General features: G+C 49.7%; 2 protein-coding genes and 1 long non-coding RNA gene across 8 annotated transcripts in view; 2 read left to right on the top strand and 1 right to left on the bottom strand.

Annotated features, from left to right (window-relative positions):
- Positions 1-2,309: 2,309 nt before the first annotated feature.
- On the bottom strand, positions 2,310-23,152 carry LOC102451755 (uncharacterized). 2 transcript variants are annotated; one of them, XR_012897994.1, is made up of 5 exons: positions 22,798-23,152; positions 14,065-14,234; positions 13,120-13,205; positions 8,613-8,986; positions 2,310-2,785 (listed from the first exon to the last, which is right to left on the bottom strand). It is a non-coding gene; the product is annotated as an uncharacterized LOC102451755 (long non-coding RNA). The 2 variants fall into 2 exon arrangements; XR_001368675.2 differs by lacking the exons at positions 2,310-2,785; positions 8,613-8,986 and having other exon boundaries at positions 12,666-13,205; positions 22,798-23,132.
- Positions 17,985-20,610, top strand: ITPRIPL1 (ITPRIP like 1). The gene is made up of 2 exons (XM_025187691.2): positions 17,985-18,113; positions 18,985-20,610. The coding sequence occupies exon 2, from the start codon at positions 18,988-18,990 to the stop codon at positions 20,608-20,610; it is 1,623 nt and encodes a 540-aa protein (XP_025043476.1). The 5' UTR covers positions 17,985-18,113; positions 18,985-18,987.
- NCAPH (non-SMC condensin I complex subunit H) overlaps positions 22,808-25,114 on the top strand; it is a 30,783-nt gene continuing 28,476 nt past the window's right edge. The window contains exons 1-2 of one of the 5 annotated variants that reach the window (XM_075911055.1): positions 22,808-22,930; positions 24,800-25,053. In XM_075911055.1, the coding sequence (XP_075767170.1) occupies positions 24,818-25,053 (236 nt within the window). In that variant the 5' untranslated portion in view covers positions 22,808-22,930; positions 24,800-24,817. Of the gene's footprint in view, positions 22,931-24,019; positions 24,101-24,695; positions 25,054-25,114 lie in introns of those variants that run through there. The other 4 variants (XM_075911054.1, XM_075911057.1, XM_075911058.1 and 1 more) reach the window with 4 other exon arrangements.

Below are 25,114 nucleotides of genomic sequence, written 5' to 3'. Positions count from 1 at the left end.
ATTTAATTCAACTTTAATGCTGACATACACAAGAATGTGAACACCAATGCCTCCCAAAGTACAGTCCTGCCTGGCTACCTCCACTTGCGTGATCCCACATCACCAGTGTGACCTTGCTCACCCAGCATGTTTGAGTCAGTGCCAGACAGAGGACAACATTGTACAGGGCACATTCCCCTGCTGGTAAGACATCGCATACAAGTGTGTTTGGAAGCTTCGGGGATAGCCGAGTTAGTCTGTACAGTTTAACTTAAAAAACAACAAACGTCTGGTAGCACTTTATAGACTATCAAGGTAAGGTATCATGAGCACAGCCCACTTCTTCAAATGACCAGAGTTTTTGAAGTAATACCAGAAGGAACTGGTCAGCATGCTCTGCAAAATAGAAGTTTCTGTGCCCAGTAGTGGACAAAAGCACATCCTTATTTTACATGAATACTGGATGGAGGGCAACCAGAGAAAAACAGGACTCTCTGGCATAAAACCAGACAAGTAGCCCACCTAACCCCATAGAAACCAGCAGGCACCATCGCTAGGGCAGACAAAGCCAAAAGGCAAGAATCATGAGATAGTGAAATTATAATGGTTCCTGGCAAGGATCTTCAGGGAGCCAAAAAAAAGCAGATGCCCAAATATCACTGGAAGACAATGGCAGTTGGGAGTTTCTCAGCTGTAAATAGAAGTTTGCAAGAAATTAAACTAATTGTATAGTGATTAAGTGTTATTTACACAAGGTCACTTTACATTCCTCTTGCAAATTAAAAGAGGAGTATGTGACATACCTAGGGTATGTCTAGACTACAGGGTTCTGTCGACAGAAGTTTTGTTGACAGATACTGTCGACAAATCTTCTGTTGACAAAGAGCGTCTAGACTACATCCAGTTCTGTCGACAAAGCAAGCCGCTTTGTCGACATAACAGTGTGGACGCAAAGGACAGTGTAGATGCAATAATGCCTTCTATCGACAGAACTCTGTCGATAAAAGGCGTTATTCCTCGTAGAATGAGGTTTACATACGTCGACAAAACTACTGAGTTTTGTCGATGTTATGTCGACATAACTAAAAAGCAGTGTGGACGCAGGGATAGTTTTGTCGACAAAAGTCCACTTTTGGGGTGTGTCTAGACTACAGGGTTTTGTCGACAAAAGTGGACTTTTGTTGACAAAACTAGACCTGCGTCCACACTACCGCTGAGTTCTGTCGACATAACATCGACAGAACTCAGCAGTTTTGTCGACGCTGGTAAACCTCATTTTACGAGGCATAACGCCTTCTGTCGACAGAGTTCTGTCGACAGAAGGTGTTATTGCATGTAAACTGTCCTTTGCGTCCACACTATCATGTCGACAAAGCAGCTTGCTTTGTCGACAGAACTGAATGTAGTGTAGACGCTCTTTGTCGACAGAAGTTTTGTCGACAGTATCTGTCGACAAAACTTCTGTCGACAAAAGCCTGTAGTCTAGATGTACCCATGTCGACAAAACCCTGTAGTCTAGACACACCCCTAGTTATGCCCCCTTTGCACTACCAGCATGGAATACAGACTCCTTGGTACATGGGAATGAAGCTCTTACTGTTTTTTTGTTGCCAATGGGTTTGAGGACAATCATCTTTTTATTAATGAAAGGGGAAACCTGCTTCTGAAAGAGAGCATGCTTACAAAACAGCCCTTCCTCATTTTACTCCAGTTAAACTCCCATTGATCCAGAGGAGGAGAAGAAAAATAAAAAGCTGTCAGAGGAACTATTATTCAGATTTCTTTTGGAGGGGGAGAAATAAATCATAGTAAGCTCATTTAGTAAGACCTTGAACATTTCTAATGAAAAATACATATTACATTTTAATAAAACCATCGTTATCCTCTTTCTCTCCAAGTAATTTACATTCTGGCTATGTCATGGGGGCAGTTATGAGCCAGCTAAGCTTCTAATATAATAACTATCAGGAAACTGCCGTGCATTATTCATGTTAATTATACTGAACCAAACACTGTGGACAGGAAAAAGTATTTTCCATTGAAATATATTTTGCCCCACAGAGATTTTTAAAATTTATTGGTCCAAGTTTCTTTCTTAAGATTAAACCTGGAGGCAAGGAGACTGATCAGAACACGTGTGCCGCATTGGAGAGAACTGATATTTCTGCTTGCAGAGTTTTGTTATTTCCATCTGGAAGGGCTACAGAGTTTTTGTCTCCATAAACAGGGAGCAAAGCCAGAGTTCTAAATTAGCAGAACTCCCAGTACTCACATGCAAAGAAAGTAATTTCTGGGAAACTATTAATAGGCACATCTAATCTAATATTTTGTCTCTGGGCTTATTCACACGTGGATATTTTTCTGCTTATACTATACCAATGTTGTTAAAGTAGCAACCCTGTTGGAAAAAATCCAGGACACTCTGGATGCAGGTGAAAACAAGCGGAGGATTTATTATACACCAGCTGATGGAGTGACACACAGGGGTTACTCTGGTGAACACTGGTTAATTAACACAATACAATAGGTTATATAGTCAGCAGGTGGACGGAGGAAAAATGATTTGATAGGTCTAGCAGCAAGATGAAATAAGCACATAAGCCAACAGAACTAGTAAAGATTACATAATATCTCCGTCCATTGCAAAGTAACAGCTCATTAATTAATATACAGGTGGTTATTGTTCAAATGCCAAAACATGTCAGCAAAACAGTAATAACATTTTAGTCTGCATAGATGATGATGTTGCTATAGCAGGCGGGTATGGCCTTGAGTTGGTGCAGCGCTTGGTTCTCAGGCTTATTATCTAGGAGTGAAGCAAGACAGTTTAAGCAAATTTTATGAATGTTATCTTAAGCAAAATGCCGTTTGACGTTACCAACTGGGACCCTGTCCGAGTGTTTTAGAACGTGGTTGCTATGGTGCCCAGGGTCTTTTACTGTCTTTAGTTCTTATCCTGACTGTGCTGTTCCCAGGCCTTAATCCTAGAATGGAGTTATGCTGTTTAGAGGCCTACTAGCACATTTAGGGCTGCCTCAGTTTACCCTACAAACCCACCCTCCAGAGTGGACACAATTACATACTTATACAAGCATAGGCTATTCTGGTTCAGTAATTGAAATAAATTAGAACAGTTTTAGGCACAATTATCTATCTATATATTTTAGAAATGTGCATCTATCTCTCCGTCCATCTCTTGGCGGTAAGAGTTTGATTTGGATTCAGTAACTATATCTGCAATAAGAAGGTGTAACAAGATTTCTTTTGGAATGACAAGGGAGTTAATGGGCCAACAGAGCCTTACTTTGGATTTCACTACTGAGATATGGCTCTCAATGAACGAGTAAGTTAGCACATACCAAAGCAGAAGAGACTAGAAAAGAACATGTCATTCAATTCCAAAAATTCCAGGAGTTTATGTTCTCTTTGTCACTAATCTATATCTTTGTCACTAATATGTTCTGTGTTAATAAATCTCTCAGTTATTTGATCCACTGTTGGATTAGGGTTAATTTTTCACAATGCTTTGAAGAGAACTGGCGTCAATTGTGTAACAATGCCCTTAGTCAATTACCGGGCTTGGCTCCCAGAGCAGAGTTAGTGGCTTGACAAGCAGCCACTTGCAAAAGTTTGAGCGTGCCCTGGAACACAGAGAGGGGAGATGTTTCTGGCTGCATAGTATTATATTTTTAACAGTTTTAAGTTACATGACCTAATATTACATCCCTAACAAATTATATTCTGGAGGGGCAATAATTATAAAACTAAACATTTAACAATCTTAACAAATAATAATAATAATAATAAATCTAAACACTTATCAAGTTTGATAACACTAAATCTAAACACTTTAACAAGAATAAATCTAAACACTTATATGCTTCTTCTACTTAACAAACTTATACTACTTAGACTTTTACGTTTAATCCTGCAAGCACGGCAGGCGGAAAAGCCAGAGAGGGCAGTATGGGACCAGGAAGAGAACTGGCAGCATGTTACTTCTAGAAGGGGAAAAAGGCCAGCACAGGAATCCCCCAATGCTACAGAGGTAAGTAATCGCTTTCAGGCTCTCTCCACAGGCTCTGCAGTGGAGAATGCTTTGGAAGGGACCTCACAAAGAAGAAACCGGAAGTGAACACCATCTACTGGAAGGCATGAGATAAGTAGCCATAGAGATGGGGGTTCCATTACTGCCACCCCCAAAAGAAGACGACGGGTGGTGGTGGTCAGGGACTCCCTCCTAAGAGGGACTGAGCCATCCATCTGCCGTCTGGACCCGGAATCTCGAGAGGCGTGCTGCTTACCGGGAACTCGAATTCAGGATGTGACTGAGAGGCTTACAAAACTGATCAAACCTTCGGATCGCTACCCCTTCCTGCTTCTCCATGTGGGAACTAACGATACGGCCAAGAACAACATTGAACAGGTTACTGCGGATTATGTACTGCTGGGAAGAAGGATCCAAGAATTCGGAGTGCAACTGGTGTTCTCGTCCATCCTCCCTGTTGAAGGGAAAGGACTGAGGAAGTAAATGCACGGTTGCACAGATGGTGTCGCAGAGAAGGCTTTGGTTTCTTCGACCATGGGACTCTGTTCCGGGCACAAGGATTGTGAGGAAGAGATTGGATCCACCTAACCAAGAAGGAAGGAGAATCTTCGTGGGCAGGCTTGCAAACCTAGTGAGGAGGGATTTAAACTAGGTTCATCGGGGGACGGTGACCAAAACCCTGAGGGGAATGGGAAAGTCGGATACCGGGAAGAAATGCAAAGAGGAACGAGCAAGAAAGGAGGGCCCCTGACTTGAATGGAGAAGATAGGGCAATCAACTAGTTTTGTGAGGTGTTTGTACACTAATTCGAGAAGCCTAGGCAACAAACAGGGAGAATTGAAGGCCCTGACCCAGTCCAAGAAATATGATTTAATTGGGATAACAGAGGGGAGGAATGACTCGCATGACTGGAGTGCTGTCATGGAAAGGTATAGACTGTTCCGGAAGAACAGGCAGGGGAGAAAAGGAGGAGGAGTTGCACTATATGTAAGAGAGCACTACGATTGCTCAGAACTCCAGAATCTAGAGGGAGAAAAGCCTGTTGAGAGTCTATGGGTTAAGTTTAGAGGCGCAAACAACAGCAGTGATGTTGTGGTTGGTGTCTACTACAGGCCACCGAATCAGGTGGATGAGGTAGATGAGGCTTTCTTCGGACAACTGAGAGAAGCTTCCAAATCGCAGGCCCTGGTTCTCGTGGGGGACTTTAATCCCCCTGACATCTGTTGGTAAACCAATATGGCAGTACACAGACAATGCAGGAAGGTTTTGGAGAATGTTGGGGATAACTTCTTGGTACAAGTACTGAAGGATCCAACCAGGGGCCGTGCGCAGCTTGACCTGCTCACAAACAGGGAGGAACTAATAGGGGAAGTAGAGGTGGGTGGGACGCAGTGACCATGATATGGTAGATTTCAGTGCTTTTTTTGTGATGGTACTGCCCAGTACACAGTACCAGCACCTCAAGACACAGTACCAGCACCTCCAGTCAGAGCAGAACAACTTTTCCCCTGGAGTCAAGTATCAGAGGGGTAGCCGTGTTAGTCTGAATCTGCAAAAGCGGCGAGGAGTCCTGTGGTACCTTAGGGTATGTCTACACTACCCCGCTAGTTCGAACTAGCAGGGTAATGTAGGCATACAGCACTTGCAAATGAAGCCCGGGATTTGAATTTCCCGGGCTTCATTTGCATAAGCGGGGAGCCGCCATTTTTAAATCCCCGCTGGTTCGAACCCCGTGCAGCGCGGCTACACGGGGCTCGAACTAGGTAGTTCGGACTAGGATTCCTATTCCGAACTACCTAGTTTGAGCCCCGTGTAGCCGCGCTGCACGGGGTTCGAACCAGCGGGGATTTAAAAATGGCGGCTCCCCGCTTATGCAAATGAAGCCCGGGAAATTCAAATCCCGGGCTTCATTTGCAAGTGCGGTATGCCTACATTACCCTCCTAGTTCGAACTAGCGGGGTAGTGTAGACATACCCTTATAGACTAATTGAAGTGTAGGAGCATAAGCTTTCGTGGGCAAAGACCCACTTCGTCAGATGCATGTGACGAAGTGGGTCTTTGCCCACGAAAGCTTATGCTCCTACACTTCAGTTAGTCTATAAGGTGCCACAGGACTCCTCGCCGCTTTTCCCCTGGAGTACTGGCACCTTTTATTTTTTAACACAAGAAAAGCACTGCTACAGGTAATGACCAGGGCACTGTGGGGTCCTTCAGGCCAATCCTCTAGGTCACCACCCATCAGCACCACAGCAGGCAAGTGCTGCTGCACCCCCACATCCTTGGGGTCCTCCTTAGCCCCCCATTTCAGATGCACTCTGGACACAGGTACCATGAACAGGGTCCCATCTATACCCATCAGGGTCAGGTGGGTGTTGGGCACCACGCAGTCTGGTGCCACTAGCTCGGGTCAGGCCAGCATCATCTGTGTGCCCATGTCCCAGTGACCCATGACCTTCCTCCCATCCACCTCCAAGGGAATGAGGCACTCGCTCCACAGGGGCAGCCCAGCCCCCACCTGGTACACTGAGAAACCTTCCTCTGGAGCATCAGACCCCACAGAGGAACTGGCCTGAGGGGCCTCCCCAACCTGAGCTGAAGGCAGCCTGCCAGCCCCTCCCGCCTGGAGAGCTTACCCCTCCTCCAGCCTCACCCAGTTAGTCTAAGCAAACTGAGACTTCCCAGGATGGTCCCGGAAGCCCTAAGCCCTCTTGCCCACAGCGATGGCAGGTCAGGTCCCATTGGTTACCTCAGGCAGGCTGATTCACCCGTGTACTGGCTGTCCCCCTAGGGAGGAAGTTGCCGGATCCTCCCTTCTGAGAGGCCCAAGTGGGCACCTCTCCCCACTGCACAGCTGTGAGATGGTCTCTCTGGGTTTCCCCTTCACACCTGGACTGGCTGACTGTAAACTCAATCCTCTGGTTTCCTGTTCTTCAGTCACAGTCTCAGGGTAGGGAGGCAGATTTCATAGAGCTGCTCCAGGACCATCAGCTTAACCAGGTCTGCTGGGGTCTGGGCCGTATACCCACTTGAGGACGTATCACGCCATCCAGAAGACTAGATCCTCAGAGCCCTTCTGCACACTGGAATTTTTTCCTGTACACCTCAGGGGTCAGCCCAAACTTGGGCAGCAGGGATTGTTTGATCTGTTCTTAATCCCCCCCCCCCCCCCGCCCTGTAGCCCCTCCACCTCACTGAGCAACAGAGGTAAATGTCTGTGAGCTAATGATATTAGAGGTGATAATTGGGGAAGCTATCTTTGTAATGGGTAAGATAATTAATGTCTTTGTTTAAACTTAGGTGTAAAGTGTTGAATTTAAGCATGAATGTCAGTTCAGAGGATTCTCTTTCAAGTGTGGTCTTAAAAGGTCTTTGATGCAGGTAATCAAGTTCCCCAATTATCACCTCATATATCATTAGCTCACAGACATTTACCTTCCCCCCCCCCAACTCCCCTTCTGTTCTGAAATTTGATTTGTCCTTTTCATATGTGTTCACTTTTTTTAAATTGTATCCTTTGGTATATATGGTTGTGACAATTTTCTTCCACTATTTGATCTGAGGAAGTGGGTCTGGCCCAGGAAAGCTCATCACCTAATAAACCATCTTGTTAGTCTTTAAAGTGCTACATAGTCCTGTTTTTTGTTTCAGCTACACCAGACTAACAGGGCTACATTTCTATCTCTAAGATAATAGTGTGAATAACATCTCATTAGCTCTGTGCTGATTATGCCTCAACAATTCTGGGCACCACATTTAAGGAACAACGTGGAAGAATTGGAGAAGATCCAGACAAGAGCAATAAAATAATTAAAGCTACAGAAAACATTACCTTAACCTCCAATGCTAGAGCAAGAAGCAATGGGTGGTTAGGTTCCTAACTGGCTAGGTAATAAAGAACTGGAAAAAACTGACTTGGGAGAGTGTGGAATCTTCATCATTGGAGGTATTTAAGAGCAAGCCTGCTTAACAGCTGTCAGGGATAATCTAAACCAAGGCTACTCAACACGTGGCCCGCATGTAGCCCACAGCCTATTTCTTTGCAGCCCACGGTGCAGTTTGGGTTTACATGGGGCTCACACAGCCCACAGGTGGGATCCTTTGAACATGGCCTCCACTGAGAACATGCTCCACAACAGCAACGCATCTCCCAGGTGGGGTGAGCATCGAAAGACACAAGCAGATGGGCTGGCTGGAACAGACAGGTACCAGGAGTTGGCGTTTCGAGCCCCCAGGGAGGAGGTGAAAGAAGTTATTTCCATATTTTTACATATATAGTTGCATGTACACACAACCACACTAAAGCTGCAGCCCTTGGCATGCACTGTGAGTATCACTGTGGGCCCCGGAGCTTCCAAAGTTGAGTAGCCCTGGTTTAGATGGTGCTTGGGCCTGCCATGATTGCGGCGACAGGTCTTGATGAGCTCGAAGATCCCTTCCAGTTCTAGTATTATTTGAAGCTATGGTTCTATTATGATTGAAAATGTAAAATTTTTGTTTTTCAGTTTACATGTTTGCAATTGACACTCTGACCTGAAACAAATAAACTCATTTTTGTTTGGCCAGGGGGACCGATGCCGCAACTCACCGACTCTCGGGTCTTCTTTGACCCCGTCCTGGGCTCCTTCCTTCCCTCGGGCCGTCCCATGTCCTGGTCGCTCCCGTCAGCTTTCTCCCCCAGTCACCTGGTGCCTCTCTGGCCTCGGCGTCTCAGGGTCCCATGGCTTCTCCGTCGCCCGGTCCAGGTGGATCTGCCTCACGGGTTCCGGCCACCAACCCGACTCCTACCCTCCTCCTCCTTTGAGGGTGGGCACCCTCCTTTTTAAAGCCGGACCCCTCTTCCTGGGACACTGGCACATGTGCTTCTCGGCCCCCCACCCCTCTCCAGTGAGTCGGCTGGGGGAATCCCCGCGCCTGTGCAGGCATCGCCAGCTGACCAGGCTTGGCAGAGCTGCTTGCATGCTGCAAATGACAGGAGGAATGTTATATTTTAAACCATGATCTAGTGTTACAATGATTAGTTCAATGTAAACAGGTAAGCCTTGTAGTAATCTTCATAGCATGGCAAGGCTGTAACAGAACATTTCCATAGTAACATATGGCTTAGTGTCTAGGATTAAGTGGTAATTTTGCATTAACACTAGGAACTATAACACAATCTTTCAAACCCTTAAATCACTTCAGGTGCTCGAAAGGATGAACTAGAACGAATTGTAGCACTATCAAAAACGTTATTCTGGATAAGGTCTTTCATATTGATCTATCCCAAAATACAGTAATGGTAGCAGCTCTAAAGATGTGTCTAGAGAATGAAGGAAAGAGAGGCTCTCAGCAGAGACTTGATCACAAAAAGGTCCAGGAGACAGAGTGGGATAAGCAGGGCTTCCAGGCGGAGGTAAAAGTAATGATCCAGGCTCACATACCAACAATAGCATGACTTGATACAGAAAGAGAGAGGTCGTTGACAAATGAGGTTGGATTTTGAGGGGAGCAAGCAGATCACTGCTGTACTCATTGAGGGGGGGTGTTGGCCCCAAAAGTTGGTACCAAGGGGGCCAAGTGAGGTGTCAAACAAAAGCTCACTTTCGACTGATTCTGTGTAATGCATATGCTCTTCATATATCTGTATAATGTCTGTGTGTGGAATTATGAATATGTACTCTGTATGGATACTGGAAGTTTCTCTGTATGTGGTTGAGCAATAGGCGAGAAAAGCTCAGTCTATGGACATGGCCTCTCCCCCTTCCCACCCCCCCGCATCCCCCTTCTGTTCTGCAATGTGATTTGTCCTTTTCATATTTGTTCATTTTTTTTAAATTGTATCCTTTGGTATATATGGTTGTGACTACTTTCTTCCACTATTTGATCTGAGGAAGTGGGTCTGGCCCACGAAAGCTCATCATCTAATAAACCATCTTGTTAGTCTTTAAAGTGCTACATTGTCCTGCATTTTGCTTCTATGGACATGCTAATTGGCAAGCCACCAGCAACAATAGGTCTCTTAAGTACTAGAGACCCACCTGAGAAGGAATCTAGGTGCCTGGCCAGAAACCATGTGACTCTCTCCAGCTTGGAAGAAGCTAGGGAGGGATATAAATAGGCCATGTGGCCGACTCCATGTTGGTGCTCAGCTCAGTTCTTCATCCCAGATGCAGCATTGGAGGGATCAATGAGCCAGAAAGAACTGTGGACCCACCCTGACTTTTAAGCCAGCAGTTATAACATCTCTGCTGCGAGCCTGCATTGAGAAGTGTGAAATTCAATGCATGTAATATATGATACTTTAACTACCTTACTTTCATGCTTTTCTTTCTTTTAGTAATAAACCTTTAGATTTTAGATTCTAAAGGATTGGCCCAGCGTGGTTTGTGGGTAAGATCTAGAGTGTAAATTGACCTGGGATCTGTGGCTGGTTTCTTAGGACCGGACAGAACCTGTTCAGGGTAGGTAAGATTGGGCTTTAAAATCCCTCACCTGTGAGCAGGCCCGGGGCTGTTTGGGGCATGGAGAGAGCTGAAGTGCCAGAGGGGTTTTGCTCGTGTGGCTTCAGGCTGGCCAGGCAGGCAGCTGAAGTGCTCTGAGGGACTGGTTTGTGGCCTATTTGGGAAGGGCCGCAAGTCGGGGGCTGTAAGGAGCCCCGAGTTTGAGCAATTCGCTCTGAGCTGACGCCCTCAGCTGTGCCCAGACCCGCCTCAAACAGTGGGATAAGCAGGGCTTCCAGGCAGTGGTAAAAGTAATGATCCAGGCTCACATACCAACAGTAGCATGACTTGATACAGGAAGAGAGAGGAAGTGTCAGTTGTTGACAGATGAGGTTACGTTTAAGTTCTGCATTCAATTCCTGGTTTCCACATTACATTCAAGAATTCTCCCTGTCTAAAATGGTAAGAATAGTCCATACCTTGGCTGTACTGTGCTTTTTAACTGTCAGCGCTTCAGAACTGCATGATGAGATATCTGCCCCACACAGGCAGAGAAGGGGTTAAGAGAGCTACTGGGGAGTCTGTGTAGGAGGCCACCTGTCATGAATAGGAGCTGCAAAGGAGAGTTTGACTTACCTGGGGAGTGAGGAAAGGGTTAAGCAACTCTGGAGATGCATCTTAGGGAGGGGGCTTTGGGCATTCAGCCAGTAAAATGCAGATACGGAATTTCGAGATTTTTTTTTCTCTTCCTTTTTTTTTTTTTTTTTTTTTTTTTTTTTTTGAGTCAGAGTAATTTTTCCCCAGGTAGCGGGAGAGACAGACTCTCCCAGAAACAAACTCCTTGAATTCACTGAAATGTGTAAGTAGTCCATCGGGTTTTCTTGTTTTTCTTGTTTGGGGGTTTGGAAATCATGTCTGATCTGGTTAATTGTTTCTCTCTTTGGTAGCTAAGGATTACAGCCCAGGGATTCTCCCTGAATCTATTTCACAGTCCATAGTCATTTACTATGCTTGCAACAGTAGTCTTGTTTTAATAATAAAAGTGTTTTCTTTTTGGTTTGGTTAACTGGTATTGGTTGATTTTTGTGTCCATAAACTTATGTACCCAGGGGGAGCAAAAACCCATTTTTCTCTGTGGATTATCTCTGTGGCTGTGTCCAGACTCAGGGGTTTTTTCGAAAAAAAGTAGCCTTTTTTCGAAAAAACTTCACCTGCGTCTAGACTGTAACCGCTTTCTTTCGAAATTAAATCGAAAGAACGCGGCTTTTCTTTCGACAGCGGTAAACCTCATTGCATGAGGAAGAACGCCTTTTTTCAAAAGTGCTTTTTCGAAAAAATGCATTCTTGAATGCAAACAGGGGTTTTTCAAAAGAGAGCATCCAAACTGCCTGGGTGCTCTCTTTCGAAAAAGCAGCTTGCTTTTTCGAAAGAGGCTTGCAGTCTAGACATAGCCTGTTTGTTTTCCCAACTCCAAGCAAAATGGAGGGAGGAGATTGCCTCAGGGAGGAGATTCCAAGTGATTTCTTCCCTGGAAAACAGCTTATTTATATTTGTATTGACACTTGGTGGGTCTCAGGGAAACTGAGACTGGACAAGTTTGTCTCTGGGGCTGTGTCTAGACTACACCTCTCTGTCGACAGAGGGGTACAGTCTAGACATAGCCCGGGAGTTACAGAGACAGGTTCTTACAGAATTTATTCTACTAGCCAGCCTCCATACCTACACTTGAAGTGCCAAGTTGGGGAATTGAGCCATGACACCACACATGGCAGAGACTCTCAGAGACACGGCCATATAAAAGTTGCTGCTAAGAGCCCACACAGGGCATCTGTAGATGGCTGAGAGAATTGTTAGCACCATGAACAGAGCAGGAGCTAACAAAGTGGCCCAGGGAAATAGAGCAACGTTGACCTATGGCACAGAGGAGCAGCAGGAAGCTGCTTGCTATTTTAAGGGTCTGTGAGTTGATCTCCGGAGTAGTGGGTGGGTCCAGATCCCCACCCCCTCCACTCGCTGCCACGCAAGTGTCAGGACTGTATGAAAGTGGACAGCGACCTAGAGAGAGGGCCAAATCACAAAGAGGATGCTGTTGTTCTTTGAGATGAGAGAAGAGCCATAGATGAGGACACAGACATTGCTGGTGTGCCTGGAGCTAAACCCCAACACCCAAATGAAACTTTTTAATTGAAAGAGTTTTTTACAAAAAATCCAGCCTCTGGAAAAGAAAAACAAAACTTTTTTACTATGTGTTTCATAGAACTTGGGTAACAAAAGAGTCCCAAAAGATTCACAAAATAAATTAACCCCCCAAAATATGTTTTTTCAGACACTTCAAAACTGCAATGTTTCCCAACATGAATGTTTCATTTTTCAACAGCTCAAACTTTAGTTTTTCCAGTGAGTTGCCAAAATTGTTCAAATCCCTCCAAAGTCTTTTAAAGTATGTCCTAGTAAAAAGCACACTGTGCGTTCTGAATTGATGTATTTTAGGCTTTGCAAAACCTGAAATTGAGTTTTGATTTGCAGGTAGCATTTTGTAAATCCTTTATATTGGTAGATTACTTTGGACCTTCATACTCATTATTCCTAGTGTGACTTTATAATGCAAGTTAGCTGTGATCTGATATGATTTGCATCCATGTCCTAGTAGCTGTGAGCTTTTCCAATATTTACTTGGCAAGAATGTGTTTCAGCTTGAGCACACTGGTTCTTTCATTGCTGTAGGTACATCCATCACTGACGAGCATGCTTTCATAAATCTGAATAAAACAGGAAAAACTGAATTCAGAAAGCAAATGTTTCCACTGCCATTGCAGAATTCTCCCAGAACAAGAAGGGGGGCATTAGCTGGAAAACTTATCTTCAGAAAGTTAGTGTTGGATGGATTCACAAAAAGACTGGCCCTATTAAGGAAGGCAGTGTGTGAAAAGAACTATAAGGGCAGGATACATGGAGTGTGGCAATATGGCTATTGGCGTTATTGAAAATAGAATTTAAAATAGCAGAAATTATGCTATCCACATAACCCATAATAGTGCTGTTAGGTGACAGTTAGAAGGGAAGTATGTATTGGGAAAAGATCCACTAATAACTATTACAACTAGCAGTCAGATGTATAGCAACTTGTTTTGGTAAATGCTCTCCAACCAACAGTGTCCTGGAGAAATAATTGTAGGCAACCTTATTCATTAGGATCAAGTCAAGTATGTTATATCTGGTTACAATTAGGGAAGATTTGAACAAAACAAATGCAACCTCAAAAATATAACAGGAGGCTCAAACACATAAGGCAAAGAAAAGGTCAAAAAAATGTGCATGGAGAGTTAATTTATGTGAATAATTACAACATAAAAAGTTCTTTAAAAATTTCTTATATCGTTGAGATTGCAACACCATGTGCCCGCCCCATTTCAGGAACATATCCTTAATTTGGGAAGCTTGATTAAGCACGAGCTTAAACACCACTGAAGTTATTCAAGTTTAATTCCTACTTAAAGTTATACATTGATTTTTCTAATGCTGGAGCTGGTGGCATTAAATTGGGGTCTCATGTAAGATTTCACTGGGGATGTCTCTGAAGATAGGAACGCAGTTCAACAGTTAGCCAAGACCACTTACAAGATGAGAAAATAATGAGTCTGTTCTATAGCTTTAGCCAGCTGGCTTTTGGCTTATGCAGTAATCCCCGGAAGCCCCAGGTTTGTTTGTGTCCGCAGATGACTGAGGTCAGTCAGGGTTACACATGTAATATCCATCCATACAGATTCTGTAGACAGTTTCATTCCTTTCTGTTCAGGAAACAAATTGAGAAAATATAAATGAGAAACTATAAATGTCCGGTATTTTCTAAATCAGATGTAATGGAGATTGTCAAGCATGTCTGATGTTTTTGTTGAAACCATCTGGCAGCCCTATTTGTAGGACCAGTCAGAGTCCAGGCTCCCAGGAAAAGCAGGTCTATTCACAGCTCATTGGTCCAAAACTGGGCCATTCAGGTCCCTAAGTCCCAGGAAGGGCCCTCCCTTAGCATGTGGAGATCAACAAACAGGGTTATGCTTCTACTTCCCCATGCTCCCCACCCCAGAGAGGCACATCACATTGAGCCAGCAGAACGTGCACTGCCAGGGGTTCCAGCCTCGCCAGCAATGGGTCACATCAGGCCATTGGAGTCAGGCATATTCATATTCATAGGTGTATTTCCATAAAGAATATGAGGTGCGACATCACAGGTTACTCAACATCTCTGGCCATGCTAGGCTCCAATCTTGCCCTGCTTCAGGCCATAAATACACCAGCCTCTGTCACGTTATACTCCAGGGCTAGGCGAGATGCGGCCCGGGAACCAGATCCTGCCCATGTAACACTTTGATCCGGCCTGCGGTCTGTATCTGGCTGCTTTCTATTTATTTCCTGCTGCCTGTGCCACCAAATTTCCAGGCAATGACTCGGGCAGTAGACCCTATTTAAATGGCTCCCAGCCATGGCACTGCATTGGTAGGAGCTGAGCTGTGAGACCTTTAAAGAGCCATAGCAACCCTGGGTAGCTGCCAGGCAGCTGTGTTCCCAGCCCAGGCTGCAAGTGGCAACGCTGTACAGAGGGGCCTGCACTAAGGGCCAGGCTGCCAAAAGAGCATGGCTCCAGTGTTCCCACTCATTTTTTCCATCCTTGTGCAGAATAAATTTTATGAGCACTGAGGGATGTGTGAATGTGCACCACCAGTGGAAACTCGCTGTGGGTGCTCTGGTAATCAGCTGGGCAGCCGCGCAAACTTACAGGGAACACTGCGTGGCTCCCATTTAGACTCCCCCATGAAGACCAGAGTTTCCAAACTGCCAGCACCCTAGGCCTGCACACTACAGACACAAGAGAGCTGGCAGAACAGGGAGCCCAAAAGTAGCACAGGGGAAGATCAAACACCTCCTGGCCAGCGGGATCCAGCCAAGCTCCTGGGATGGGGGAGCCCAGCCAGCAACAGCAAAGAGTCTGCTCCACTCTGGCAAAGGGGCTGATCATTAGTCTGTTAATTAGCACCTGGCAGTTTATTAGCTAATTCCTGTCCCAGCATGGTGGGTTAATACCCCAACCCAGTTCACAGCTAGGAAACCCTAGACTGAGGCTCTGTGTCTCTGATGTGTGAGTTCAGGGCCTTGCATGGGGAAGGCCCTGCTGTGCTGTCACATTACTGGATTTGATGGGGATCAGACAAGTCACTGCTGCACCCAAGGGGGAGGGTTGTCATAAAGTCTGCACAAAAAGGGGCCATGTGAGGTGTCAAACAAAAGCTTACGTTCTACTGATTGTTCATGTACTCGTGTGATATCTGCGTGTGGAGTTATAACTATGGACTCTGTGTCGATGCGGGAAGATTCTGTCTGAGACAAAGCAATGGGCTAGGAATGTTCAGTCAGTGACTATGCTAATTAGCAAGGCTCCAGGGGCAAGGCTCTCAGAGAAGCCAATACACACCTGAGGAATGTGTCTGGGACCTGCAAACCAGCCAATATCTTTACTGCTGACATGGGACACAGGGATAGGTCACTGGGCCATGTGACCTGCTCCAGCTTCGATGATACCAGGGATGGATATAAAATGCCATGAGGCAGACTCCATCTTGCCTTCAGTTCTGCTCCTGATCCCAGATGCAGCCTTGTGAGGAACAGCTAGCCGGGAAGAATCATTGGCCCATCCTGACATCGGATGTACACCAAAGACTTTTAAGATAGCAGTTTGTAACTTCTCTGCTGAGAGCTTGCATTGAAAACTTGGTGATTCGATGCATGTAATGTATTCTCCTTAACAACCTTATTCTCATGCTTTTCTTTCTTTTAATAAACGTTTAGATTTTAGATTCTAAAGGATTGGCGCAGCATGATCTTACGGGTAAGATCCAGAGTTTAAATTGACTGGGAACTGTGGCTGGTCTTTTGGGACCAGGAGAACCTGTTCAGGGTAGGTGAGATTGGGTTTTATAACTCCTCACCTGTGTGTTAGGCTCAGGGCTGATTGTAGCACAGGGGCTACGTCTAGACTGGCATGATTTTCCGCAAATGCTTTTAACGGAAAAGTTTTTCCGTTAAAAGCATTTGCAGAAAAGAGCATCTAGATTGGCATGGATGCTTTTCTGCAAAAGCACTTTTGGCGGAAAAGCATCCGTGCCAATCTAGACGCGGTTTTGCACAAGAAAGCCCCGATCGCCATTTTCGCCATCGGGGCTTTTTTGTGCAAAACAGTTTTTAGCTGTCTACACTGGCCCTCTTGCGCAAAAACATTTCCGGAAAAGGGCTTTTGCCCGAACGGGAACATCAGAGCATTTGCGCAAGAAGCACTGATTTCGGACAGTAGAACGTCAGTGCTTTTGCACAAAATCAAGCGGCCAGTGTAGACAGCTGGCAAGTTTTTGCGCAAAAGCAGCTGCTTTTGCAGAAAAACTTGCCAGTCTAGATGCAGCCAGGGAGAGCTGGGGTGTCTGAGGGGTTTTACTCATGATGCTTCCTGCTGGCCGGACTGGCAGCTGAAGCGCTCTGCGTGACTGGTTTATGACCTGTTTGGGAAAGGTCTCCAGTCTGGGGCTCTAAGGAGCCCTGGTTTTTAAGCAATTTGCCCCGAGTGGACACCCTCAGCTGTGCCCAGACCTGGCTCGGTCTGCCACAGCAACCCAGTGGTAACTCATCATAAAGGCAGAGGCACAAGAGGCTGGGGAAGGAGACAGCTTAAAGCCAGGGCTGAGAGGCTGTAGGGGGGGGGAATCTGTGGGTAGGGGGATAGGGAAAGGAAGAGGGCCAGGGCTGGGACACTGGAGGTGGCAAGCAGGGCTTAGTTCATGCTTGAAGTGCCTTGAAGAGGTTACGTGCTGTCCAGAATAAAATGGATTCTCTTCTGCTCCCCACATCATGTGCGCTGCCAAGTTCCTCCCTGCTCCTGCAAGCAGCTGGCTGAAAGGAGCCAGGGGCCAGCCCCAGCCAGCGGTGGAGTAGGGCCTTGTTAGAGCGTCTCTTGGGCTTCTCAGGAACTAGTTGGCACTGCTAAGGAACAGAGCTCCATGTCTGGATGCTGGGTTCAAACCCACTAAGGGCCAGTGGCTGGCAGCCTTGTGCTGGCTGTGGGGATCAGCAATCCCTAGCAGCTCCTGGGTTTGTAGCCTGCGTATGAAACACTGAGAAAAGAAGGCAGGAAGGGAAGCCAGCGTCAGAGCAGAGCAAAAAGCAAAGCCAGGGAAAGCTAGACAGAGCTTTATGGATGCTGCGCCCCCCTGCATAACTCAGCCGAAACGGCTACAGAGGAATCAAACCCATGGCCTTGGCCTTGTCACCCAATCCAGGCTTCTGCTCCAGCATGTCCCCTTTGCTAGAGCTGCTCAGAGGGGGGGCAATTGTTGCCCTGATGAGCCAAGCTTCAGCTTGATCACAAGCCATCCCAACCGCTTTGAACTGTGCCACTTCCCGCCACGCTGCCACAGGGCGCTGTGTGCCGTCCCTTTAAAGGGCTCCAGCAGGTGTGACTTCACAGAGAGCGGGTAACAATGGAAGGTGGCTGGCGTCACTGGGCCAGGGAGCTGGGAAGGTGGTACAGCCAGTGAGTAAGAGGGGCTGATTGTAGCAGGGCTGTAGTATGGGCCATTCCTGGCATAAGCTGCATCCTCCCTGCAAGAGTGTGACATCTCCATAGAGTGAGTAGGGAGAGGCTGGGGGGAGGGGGTCAAATAGAGGGGGTGCCCTGTGTACAGAGTTAGAGAAGCATCCTGACTGCTGGAGCATGGGTGTCTTGAGAGTCCTTAGCATTGGGCCACATTTGCAGGAGCTCCCATTAATCTGAGGTGCCCAGGCCAGAGGTGCTGAGCAGGTGCCGCCCCTGGCACACTAACAGGAGCACTGTGCATGGGGGCATCAGCCACGGCACCTCCAGCTGGGCATGAAAACAGGGGAGCCTCCCAGCCTTCACTGGAAGCCTGACTGGGCTTTTGGGGGCCACAGCAGCTGGCAACTCACGGCTTGCAGTGGGCGGAATGGGACCCAAACTCCCCCATGGCAGGCAGTTGTGTAGATCACAATCAGCTCCTGTGGACTATTCAGCCCTTCCTAACTGGCTTCCACACAGTGTCCCATTGCAGCATGTCTGGGCTGAGACACAAGGGCAGGGGCAGACCCAGCATGGCACCGATCAGCTCTGCAGGCCCCAGCGGGGCAGAAAATCCCTCCTGTGCCTTTGAGCTGGTGCACCCCCATTTCCCCACAACCGCAGCAGTCCAATCCCCTCCCACAAGCTCAGGGGCCCACCCCTCCAACCTGCTGCACCCGCATACATCCACCCTCTCTCTTGATAGCCCCCATGTTTATCCATGCCCCGACTCACCTGCCCTCTCCCAGGGCCAGGGCACAGGGTGAATGAAAGGCTGGAGGCGGCCCTATGGCTCTGCTAGTAGAGCCTCAGGCAGTACTCAGCCAGGGACCTGGGGGTGCTGTGGCAGAGCCGGGGGGAGGGGCAATGCCCTCATCCTTTCCCTCATATGTCCCCCTGAGTTGGTCTCTTCCCTCCTGCAGGCCATGGCCGTGGGCAGCCTGCTCTTTCTGGCGGTGCTCGCCATTGTGTACCACCCCATGATGGTTAGTGACAACAAGCAAGACCCCATGACTGTGGAGAGGGTGCAGCAGCAGGAGCAGCTGCTGGCCCTGGAGATGAACCGCTTGCAGCTGGAGTTTGAGCAGAGAAACCAAGAGCAGGGGCAGGGCCTACAGCAGAGCCAGAACCTGGGGCCAAACCAAAGCCAGGGGGAGGAGGGAGCTGCGCTGAAGGTGGAGTCTGAGCAAGGGCCTGAGGAGGTGGCCTGGCATGGCTGGCACTGCGGGGTACTGGTTATTATCCTGCTCTTTGAGCTCTGCAGGCCAAGCATGGAGCATGAGTCTAGCTATGACTCCAGCAGCGATGATGCCAGCAGTGTTGAGGAGGAGGAGGAGGCCGAAACAGCACCCAGGAGCGTCTGCACCCAACATCCTGATTTCCCAGACACAGAGACCCTGGAGCACTTTTACGAGCAGCACCTCCAAGGTACGTCCAAGGAGCTGGCTAGCACCTGCGAGTTTGTGACAGGCCTCGTGAACAGCCTGCTGGAGGCATGCCGAGTCCTCATCTGCCAGACCTTCCTCCCCCAGCTGGAGAACTGCATTGGCGTGGCCAGCGCCTTTGAAGGCTGGTGCCCCCACAGGGACTCCAAAACCTACTGCGTGCTCGTGCCCCTGCTGCCACCCAAGGGGCACTCCTTCCATCTGGAGATGGATTACACAGAGGGCACCCCAGAGAACCACGGCCACATCCTGGTGGAGCTGGAGTGTGTGTGCAAGAGGGAGAGGCTGTTGGGGGACGTGCTGTGTCTCTTGCACCACTCCGAGGCAGACATGAGTGACAGTAAGCGGGGACCCTTCCGAGTGCACATTTTATGCAGCAGCTCCCACCTGGATGTGGAAAAAACTACCCACTGGTTCCAGAGTCTGATAGGCAAGGCCTGGGAGCTCATGTCTCACAACTATAGCTTCCAGCTCTCACTCCAGCCCTCCACCTCCTGCTGCAAGCTCTGGCTGGCTTATGAGTCTGGCAGGGCCCTCTCCATCGAGATCATCCTGGGGGTGCAACGGGGAGACTCTCTGGTCTTCCTGGCCAGCCAGGGGGCTGAGATGGGCCATTCCAGCGGCTTGGCGTGGCTAGAAACCTTCGCTGTTCAGGAAATGTTGTTCTTCCAGTTGATGAGCAGGTATGCCCCCCAGGACAGTTGCCACCTCAAATGCCTCCAGATCCTCATCTACCTCAAGGAATGCAGGATGCCCACCCTAGAGAACAAGATCCTCACCACCTACCACTTCAAAACCGCCCTGATGCACCTTCTGCTCCTCCTGCCACTGTCGGAATGGTGCCCGGAGCAGTTAGCTCAGAGGCTGCAGGACATCCTCTTGTACCTGCACCATGGGCTAGAGGAGAAATGCCTCTACCACTTCCTGATTGGAAACAGTGCCCTGCCCAGGCAGATCCCTGTACCCAAGGCCTTCCAGAACGCCAAGCCACTCAACCTCTTTCAGCACTTGGCACTGGAGCCTGCTGCTCATGCCCAGGCCAGAAGCGAATTCTTGGAAGTGATGGAACAAGTGAGGGCTCTACTCCCACAGAGCAGCAAGTAGCAAGACAGAATGTGGGTCCACTGCACTGAGCTCCCTAGACTCTGGTAGCCTAGCACATCGTCCGCAGCACAGTCACCATGCCACTGATTTTAGAGTGGAGCCAGAACAGCATTGCTGAGCCTGGGGCAGGGCCATGTTTCCAATCAGGAGATGCCAGCCTGTGTACCCTAGGCACGGAGACATCTGGAGACAGGTCGGCAAAGAAAGGGCACTGTACAGTTAAAGCCAAGGCAGACGAACTTTCTTGTCCCAGAGTATTTTTGTACATGTGTACGTATGTTCTCAAGGGCTTGGCTCTATTGGTTCAAATAAAAGCTTTGACAAAACTATATTGTTAAACACCTGAACCCATCACTCCTGGGCCGAGGAACAATCTTCTACCTCCAAACATATCCCACTGAGCCCCGGGGGGTCACGGAGTCTGCCGTTGAATTTGGATGGAATAAATGAACACATAACCCAGACTGTCCAAGGTCAAACCGGAGTTTGGTATGCAGAGCCCTCAGCTTGCTCAGTACCAGGAAACATTTTAACCCTTTGCTAAAGCTAGAGAAACAATGAGAAACCAGTTAAAAGTATTAAGTGAGGCATTAAGAGCACTCGTGTCTCACAACTACAACTCCCAGCTCACAGGCAAGCCCTCTGCCGCCTCCTGCCTATATCCTGCGGTCCCTCTTCCTATGATTGGAGAGAGGTTTTAGGAGGAAATCTCCCTTTGTTTGGTGGTAACAAAGATGGCCATCATAGGCACAGACTCCATGGGTTGCTTAGCATCTGCTGGCAGCCAGCTCTTCCCATCTGCCAGGGCCCTGCTGAACAACTCCTCCCCCTCCCTCCCAGCACTTCCCACTCACCCCAGGGTAGGTAACCGTTGAAAATTCTTTTTATGGACAGTATAGAAATAAATGATGGACAAGCAAACTGTGTTACGGACACTTCTAATGGAATAGAACAATGGCTCAAAAAGACAACAGTGTGGTGTGGAATGGGGCCCAAGGCTGAGAGGGGGTAGAGACCCATAGGGAGAGTTGGAAGCTGGTACCTGTGACAGGAACAACTGTTTTGGGGACAAGGAACTGGAGCTGTCCTTGCAGCTGCTGTTCAAGTCCAAACCCACAAACCAGGAACGAAAAGAACAGGAAAGAAAAAGGCAGCTTCCGCCTCTGGTGTGACACTTGCAGCCTCCCTGCTAGAGAAACCCAGGCTCGGGTACTCTGAGGCCTGGCAAACTCGTACCAGCATCAGGCTGGTCAGGGTGTTGCTTTTAGCTGCTTTTTTCTGGTTTCAGGCTTATAGCAATGCTACAAAATCTGCAGGCTTGGCTGCCTTGACTCGTTAAGCAGAAGGAAAGAGGAGAGGGCAGGCCAAGGGAAGAACAAAGGTAGAGAAAGAAAAGGAGACAGGGGCTGGAGAAGAAGAGATAAAGTTTCACATCCCAGCTGTTGGTTCGGATTCAGCCAGAGTCTGTGACGTTTACATCTCTTTCTAGCTCAGTCTGGTCAGGACCTCACTCAGCAGCCATGCTGGGGGTCAAGAGATGGCAACCGGCAGCCATGGTGGTGATGCTCGCTCCAGAAGCCTCCAGGTGTTTGACAGGCCCCACAAAAGGTGTGCTACAGGCAGGAGCCCATTCCCTTCATTTTGTCCTGCCCATAACACCCTAACTTCCCCTCAGTATCAGATGGGGCTGGAACATACCCCTGCATTCACAACCTACACACGAGTATCAATCTTTTACCAGGTAAGGTATCACCAGAAAACTCATCATCCTGTGCTGACCAGGGTTGGCCTCACTGAAATATCATGAGAAGTTACAGATTCCCCAGCACGGTGTTATTAACATTCTCTCCAAACCTCACAGTTCTGCCCAGGCAGCAAAGAGGTCTGTCCTGAACAAATCTTGCCTTGATCAGCATTTTGTTTTTAAAGTTACAGACTAACAGGAATACCCCTCTGAGACATTTAAACAGAAAACATTCACCAAGCAGAAAATGAAAGCTCAAGGCCCCACCTCTCACGCACAGTGGTGACCAAACAACAGCACCCATGTATTCACCCAAAAGACTGAAAACAATGAGTAGTCCTGCAGCACCTTAAAGAGGAACAAAAAGAGATCAAGGCAGTCCAAGGGAAGAGGCCTGGGAGTCATCACACAGCAGCCAAGGGTTAACACTTACACTGACTTACCAAACCCTGTCAGACCCAAGCACTGTCTTCCTCCTCTGGTAAGGCTAAGGACAAGGAGCCAGCAAGTCTCAGCAAGATCTCAGCTCAGAATGCGGTTTAGAGCCCTGAGGACTGTTCCTTGCACTCCAGCAAGGTCAGTAACCAAATGTGTCAGGTCACACCTGCCCCAGCTATTGCCTTGGTCTCTTCCAGGGCAGAGGAAACCTTGGGGACAACTTCTTCTTACCCTTTCAGTGCCCACCCCGTCAATATTCCCTGCAGGGAACAAGGAGCCTCACTCCCCATTCACAGCCCCCGCCCGCCCCACTCCTAGCCTTGCCCCCCCCACTCCCCATTCACAGCCCCCGCCTGCCCCACTCCTAGCCTTGCCCCCCCTCACTCCCCATTCACAGCCCCCGCCCGCCCCACTCCTAGCCTTGCCCCCCCCACTCCCCATCCACAGCCCCTGCCCCACGCCTAGCCCCCCCACTACCCATCCACAGCCCCTGCCCGCCCCACTCCTAGCCTTGCCCCCCCCACTCCCCATCCACAGCCCCTGCCCCACGCCTTGCCCCCCCACTCCCCATCCACAGCCCCTGCCCGCCCCACTCCTAGCCTTGCCCCCCCCACTCCCCATCCACAGCCCCTGCCCCACGCCTTGCCCCCCCACTCCCCATCCACAGCCCCCGCCCGCCCCACTCCTAGCCTTGCCCCCCCACTCCCCATCCACAGCCCCCGCCCGCCCCACTCCTAGCCTTGCCCCCCCACTCCCCATCCACAGCCCCCGCCCGCCCCACTCCTAGCCTTGCCCCCCCACTCCCCATCCACAGCCCCTGCCTGCCCCACTCCTAGCCTTGCCCCCCCCACTCCCCATCCACAGCCCCTGCCTGCCCCACTCCTAGCCTTGCCCCCCCACTCCCCATCCACAGCCCCTGCCTGCCCCACTCCTAGCCTTGCCCCCCCACTCCCCATTCACAGCCCCCGCCCGCCCCACTCCTAGCCTTGCCCCCCCACTCCCCATCCACAGCCCCTGCCTGCCCCACTCCTAGCCTTGCCCCCCCACTCCCCATCCACAGCCCCTGCCTGCCCCACTCCTAGCCTTGCCCCCCCACTCCCCATTCACAGCCCCCGCCCGCCCACTCCTAGCCTTGCCCCCCCGCTCCCCATCCGCAGCCCCGCCCCCGTGTCTACCCACCATCCGCAGCGCGGGTCGCTCAGGGTTTGGCCTCTCGGCACCCGTAGCCCCGCCCCCTCTGTGCGCTTGGCGCGTCAGAACCGCCGCGACTGCGCAGTGTCAGCGCGCGCCGATTCAAACCGGGAAGCGGTAAGTGGGGGGGAGACAGCGGGGCCAGCGCGTCACGGGCAAGGGGGGGAGGGGAGCGGTCTCGGGGCAGTTACTGGGGGGCAGGCGGGGGGGCAGAGGAGCGGTCTCGGGGCAGTTACTGGGGGGCAGGCGGGGGCTGGGAAGAGGAGCGGTCTCGGGGCAGTTACTGGGGGGTAGGCGGGGGCTGGGAAGAGGAGCGGTCTCGGGGCAGTTACTGGGGGGCAGGCGGGGGCTGGGAAGAGGAGCGGTCTCGGGGCAGTTACTGGGGGGTAGGCGGGGGGGCAGAGGAGCGGTCTCGGGGCAGTTACTGGGGGGCAGGCGGGGGGGCAGAGGAGCGGTCTCGGGGCAGTTACTGGGGGGCAGGCGGGGGGGCAGAGGAGCGGTCTCGGGGCAGTTACTGGGGGGGCAGGCGGGGGGGCAGAGGAGCGGTCTCGGGGCAGTTACTGGGGGGTAGGCGGGGGGGCAGAGGAGCGGTCTCGGGGCAGTTACTGGGGGGGCAGGCGGGGGGGGCAGAGGAGCGGTCTCGGGGCAGTTACTGGGGGGGCAGGCGGGGGGGGCAGAGGAGCGGTCTCGGGGCAGTTACTGGAAGGTAGCCGGGGGGGGGGGGGGGAAGAGGAGCGGTCTCAGAGCAGTTACTGGCAGCAGGCCGGGGCAGAAGATAAGGTCTCTTTAGCTCATCACCTGTCTTTGATTTCTCAGCTGTGCCCTGCAAGGAAGATGAGTGGTTCCACACCCCAGTGTCATGGTCGCAGCCAGAGTGCCTCCTCCAATGGTGTGTTCGTGTCCCCCAGCACCCGGCGGCAGCCTCTCAGTGCCTCCAACACTCCGGTGCTTGACAGCTTTCTGGGGAATGACGATGAACAGGAAAGGAAGCAGCGACGACGCTCCCGGGCCATTGATCTGCATCTCAGCAGCAATGAGTCACCCCTCTCTGTGAAGTCCATTTCCAACAGGTCAGATCAGTGACAGGCAAATTGCAGCCCATTAGGGTTCTAGGTGTGGTCCACCAGACAT

The sequence above is a fragment of the Pelodiscus sinensis genome, chromosome 28 (genome assembly GCF_049634645.1).
Source record: "Pelodiscus sinensis isolate JC-2024 chromosome 28, ASM4963464v1, whole genome shotgun sequence".
Lineage (NCBI taxonomy): Eukaryota > Metazoa > Chordata > Testudines > Trionychidae > Pelodiscus > Pelodiscus sinensis.
Note: the sequence above shows the minus strand (reverse complement) of the source record. Positions and strands in the feature narration are given on the sequence as shown.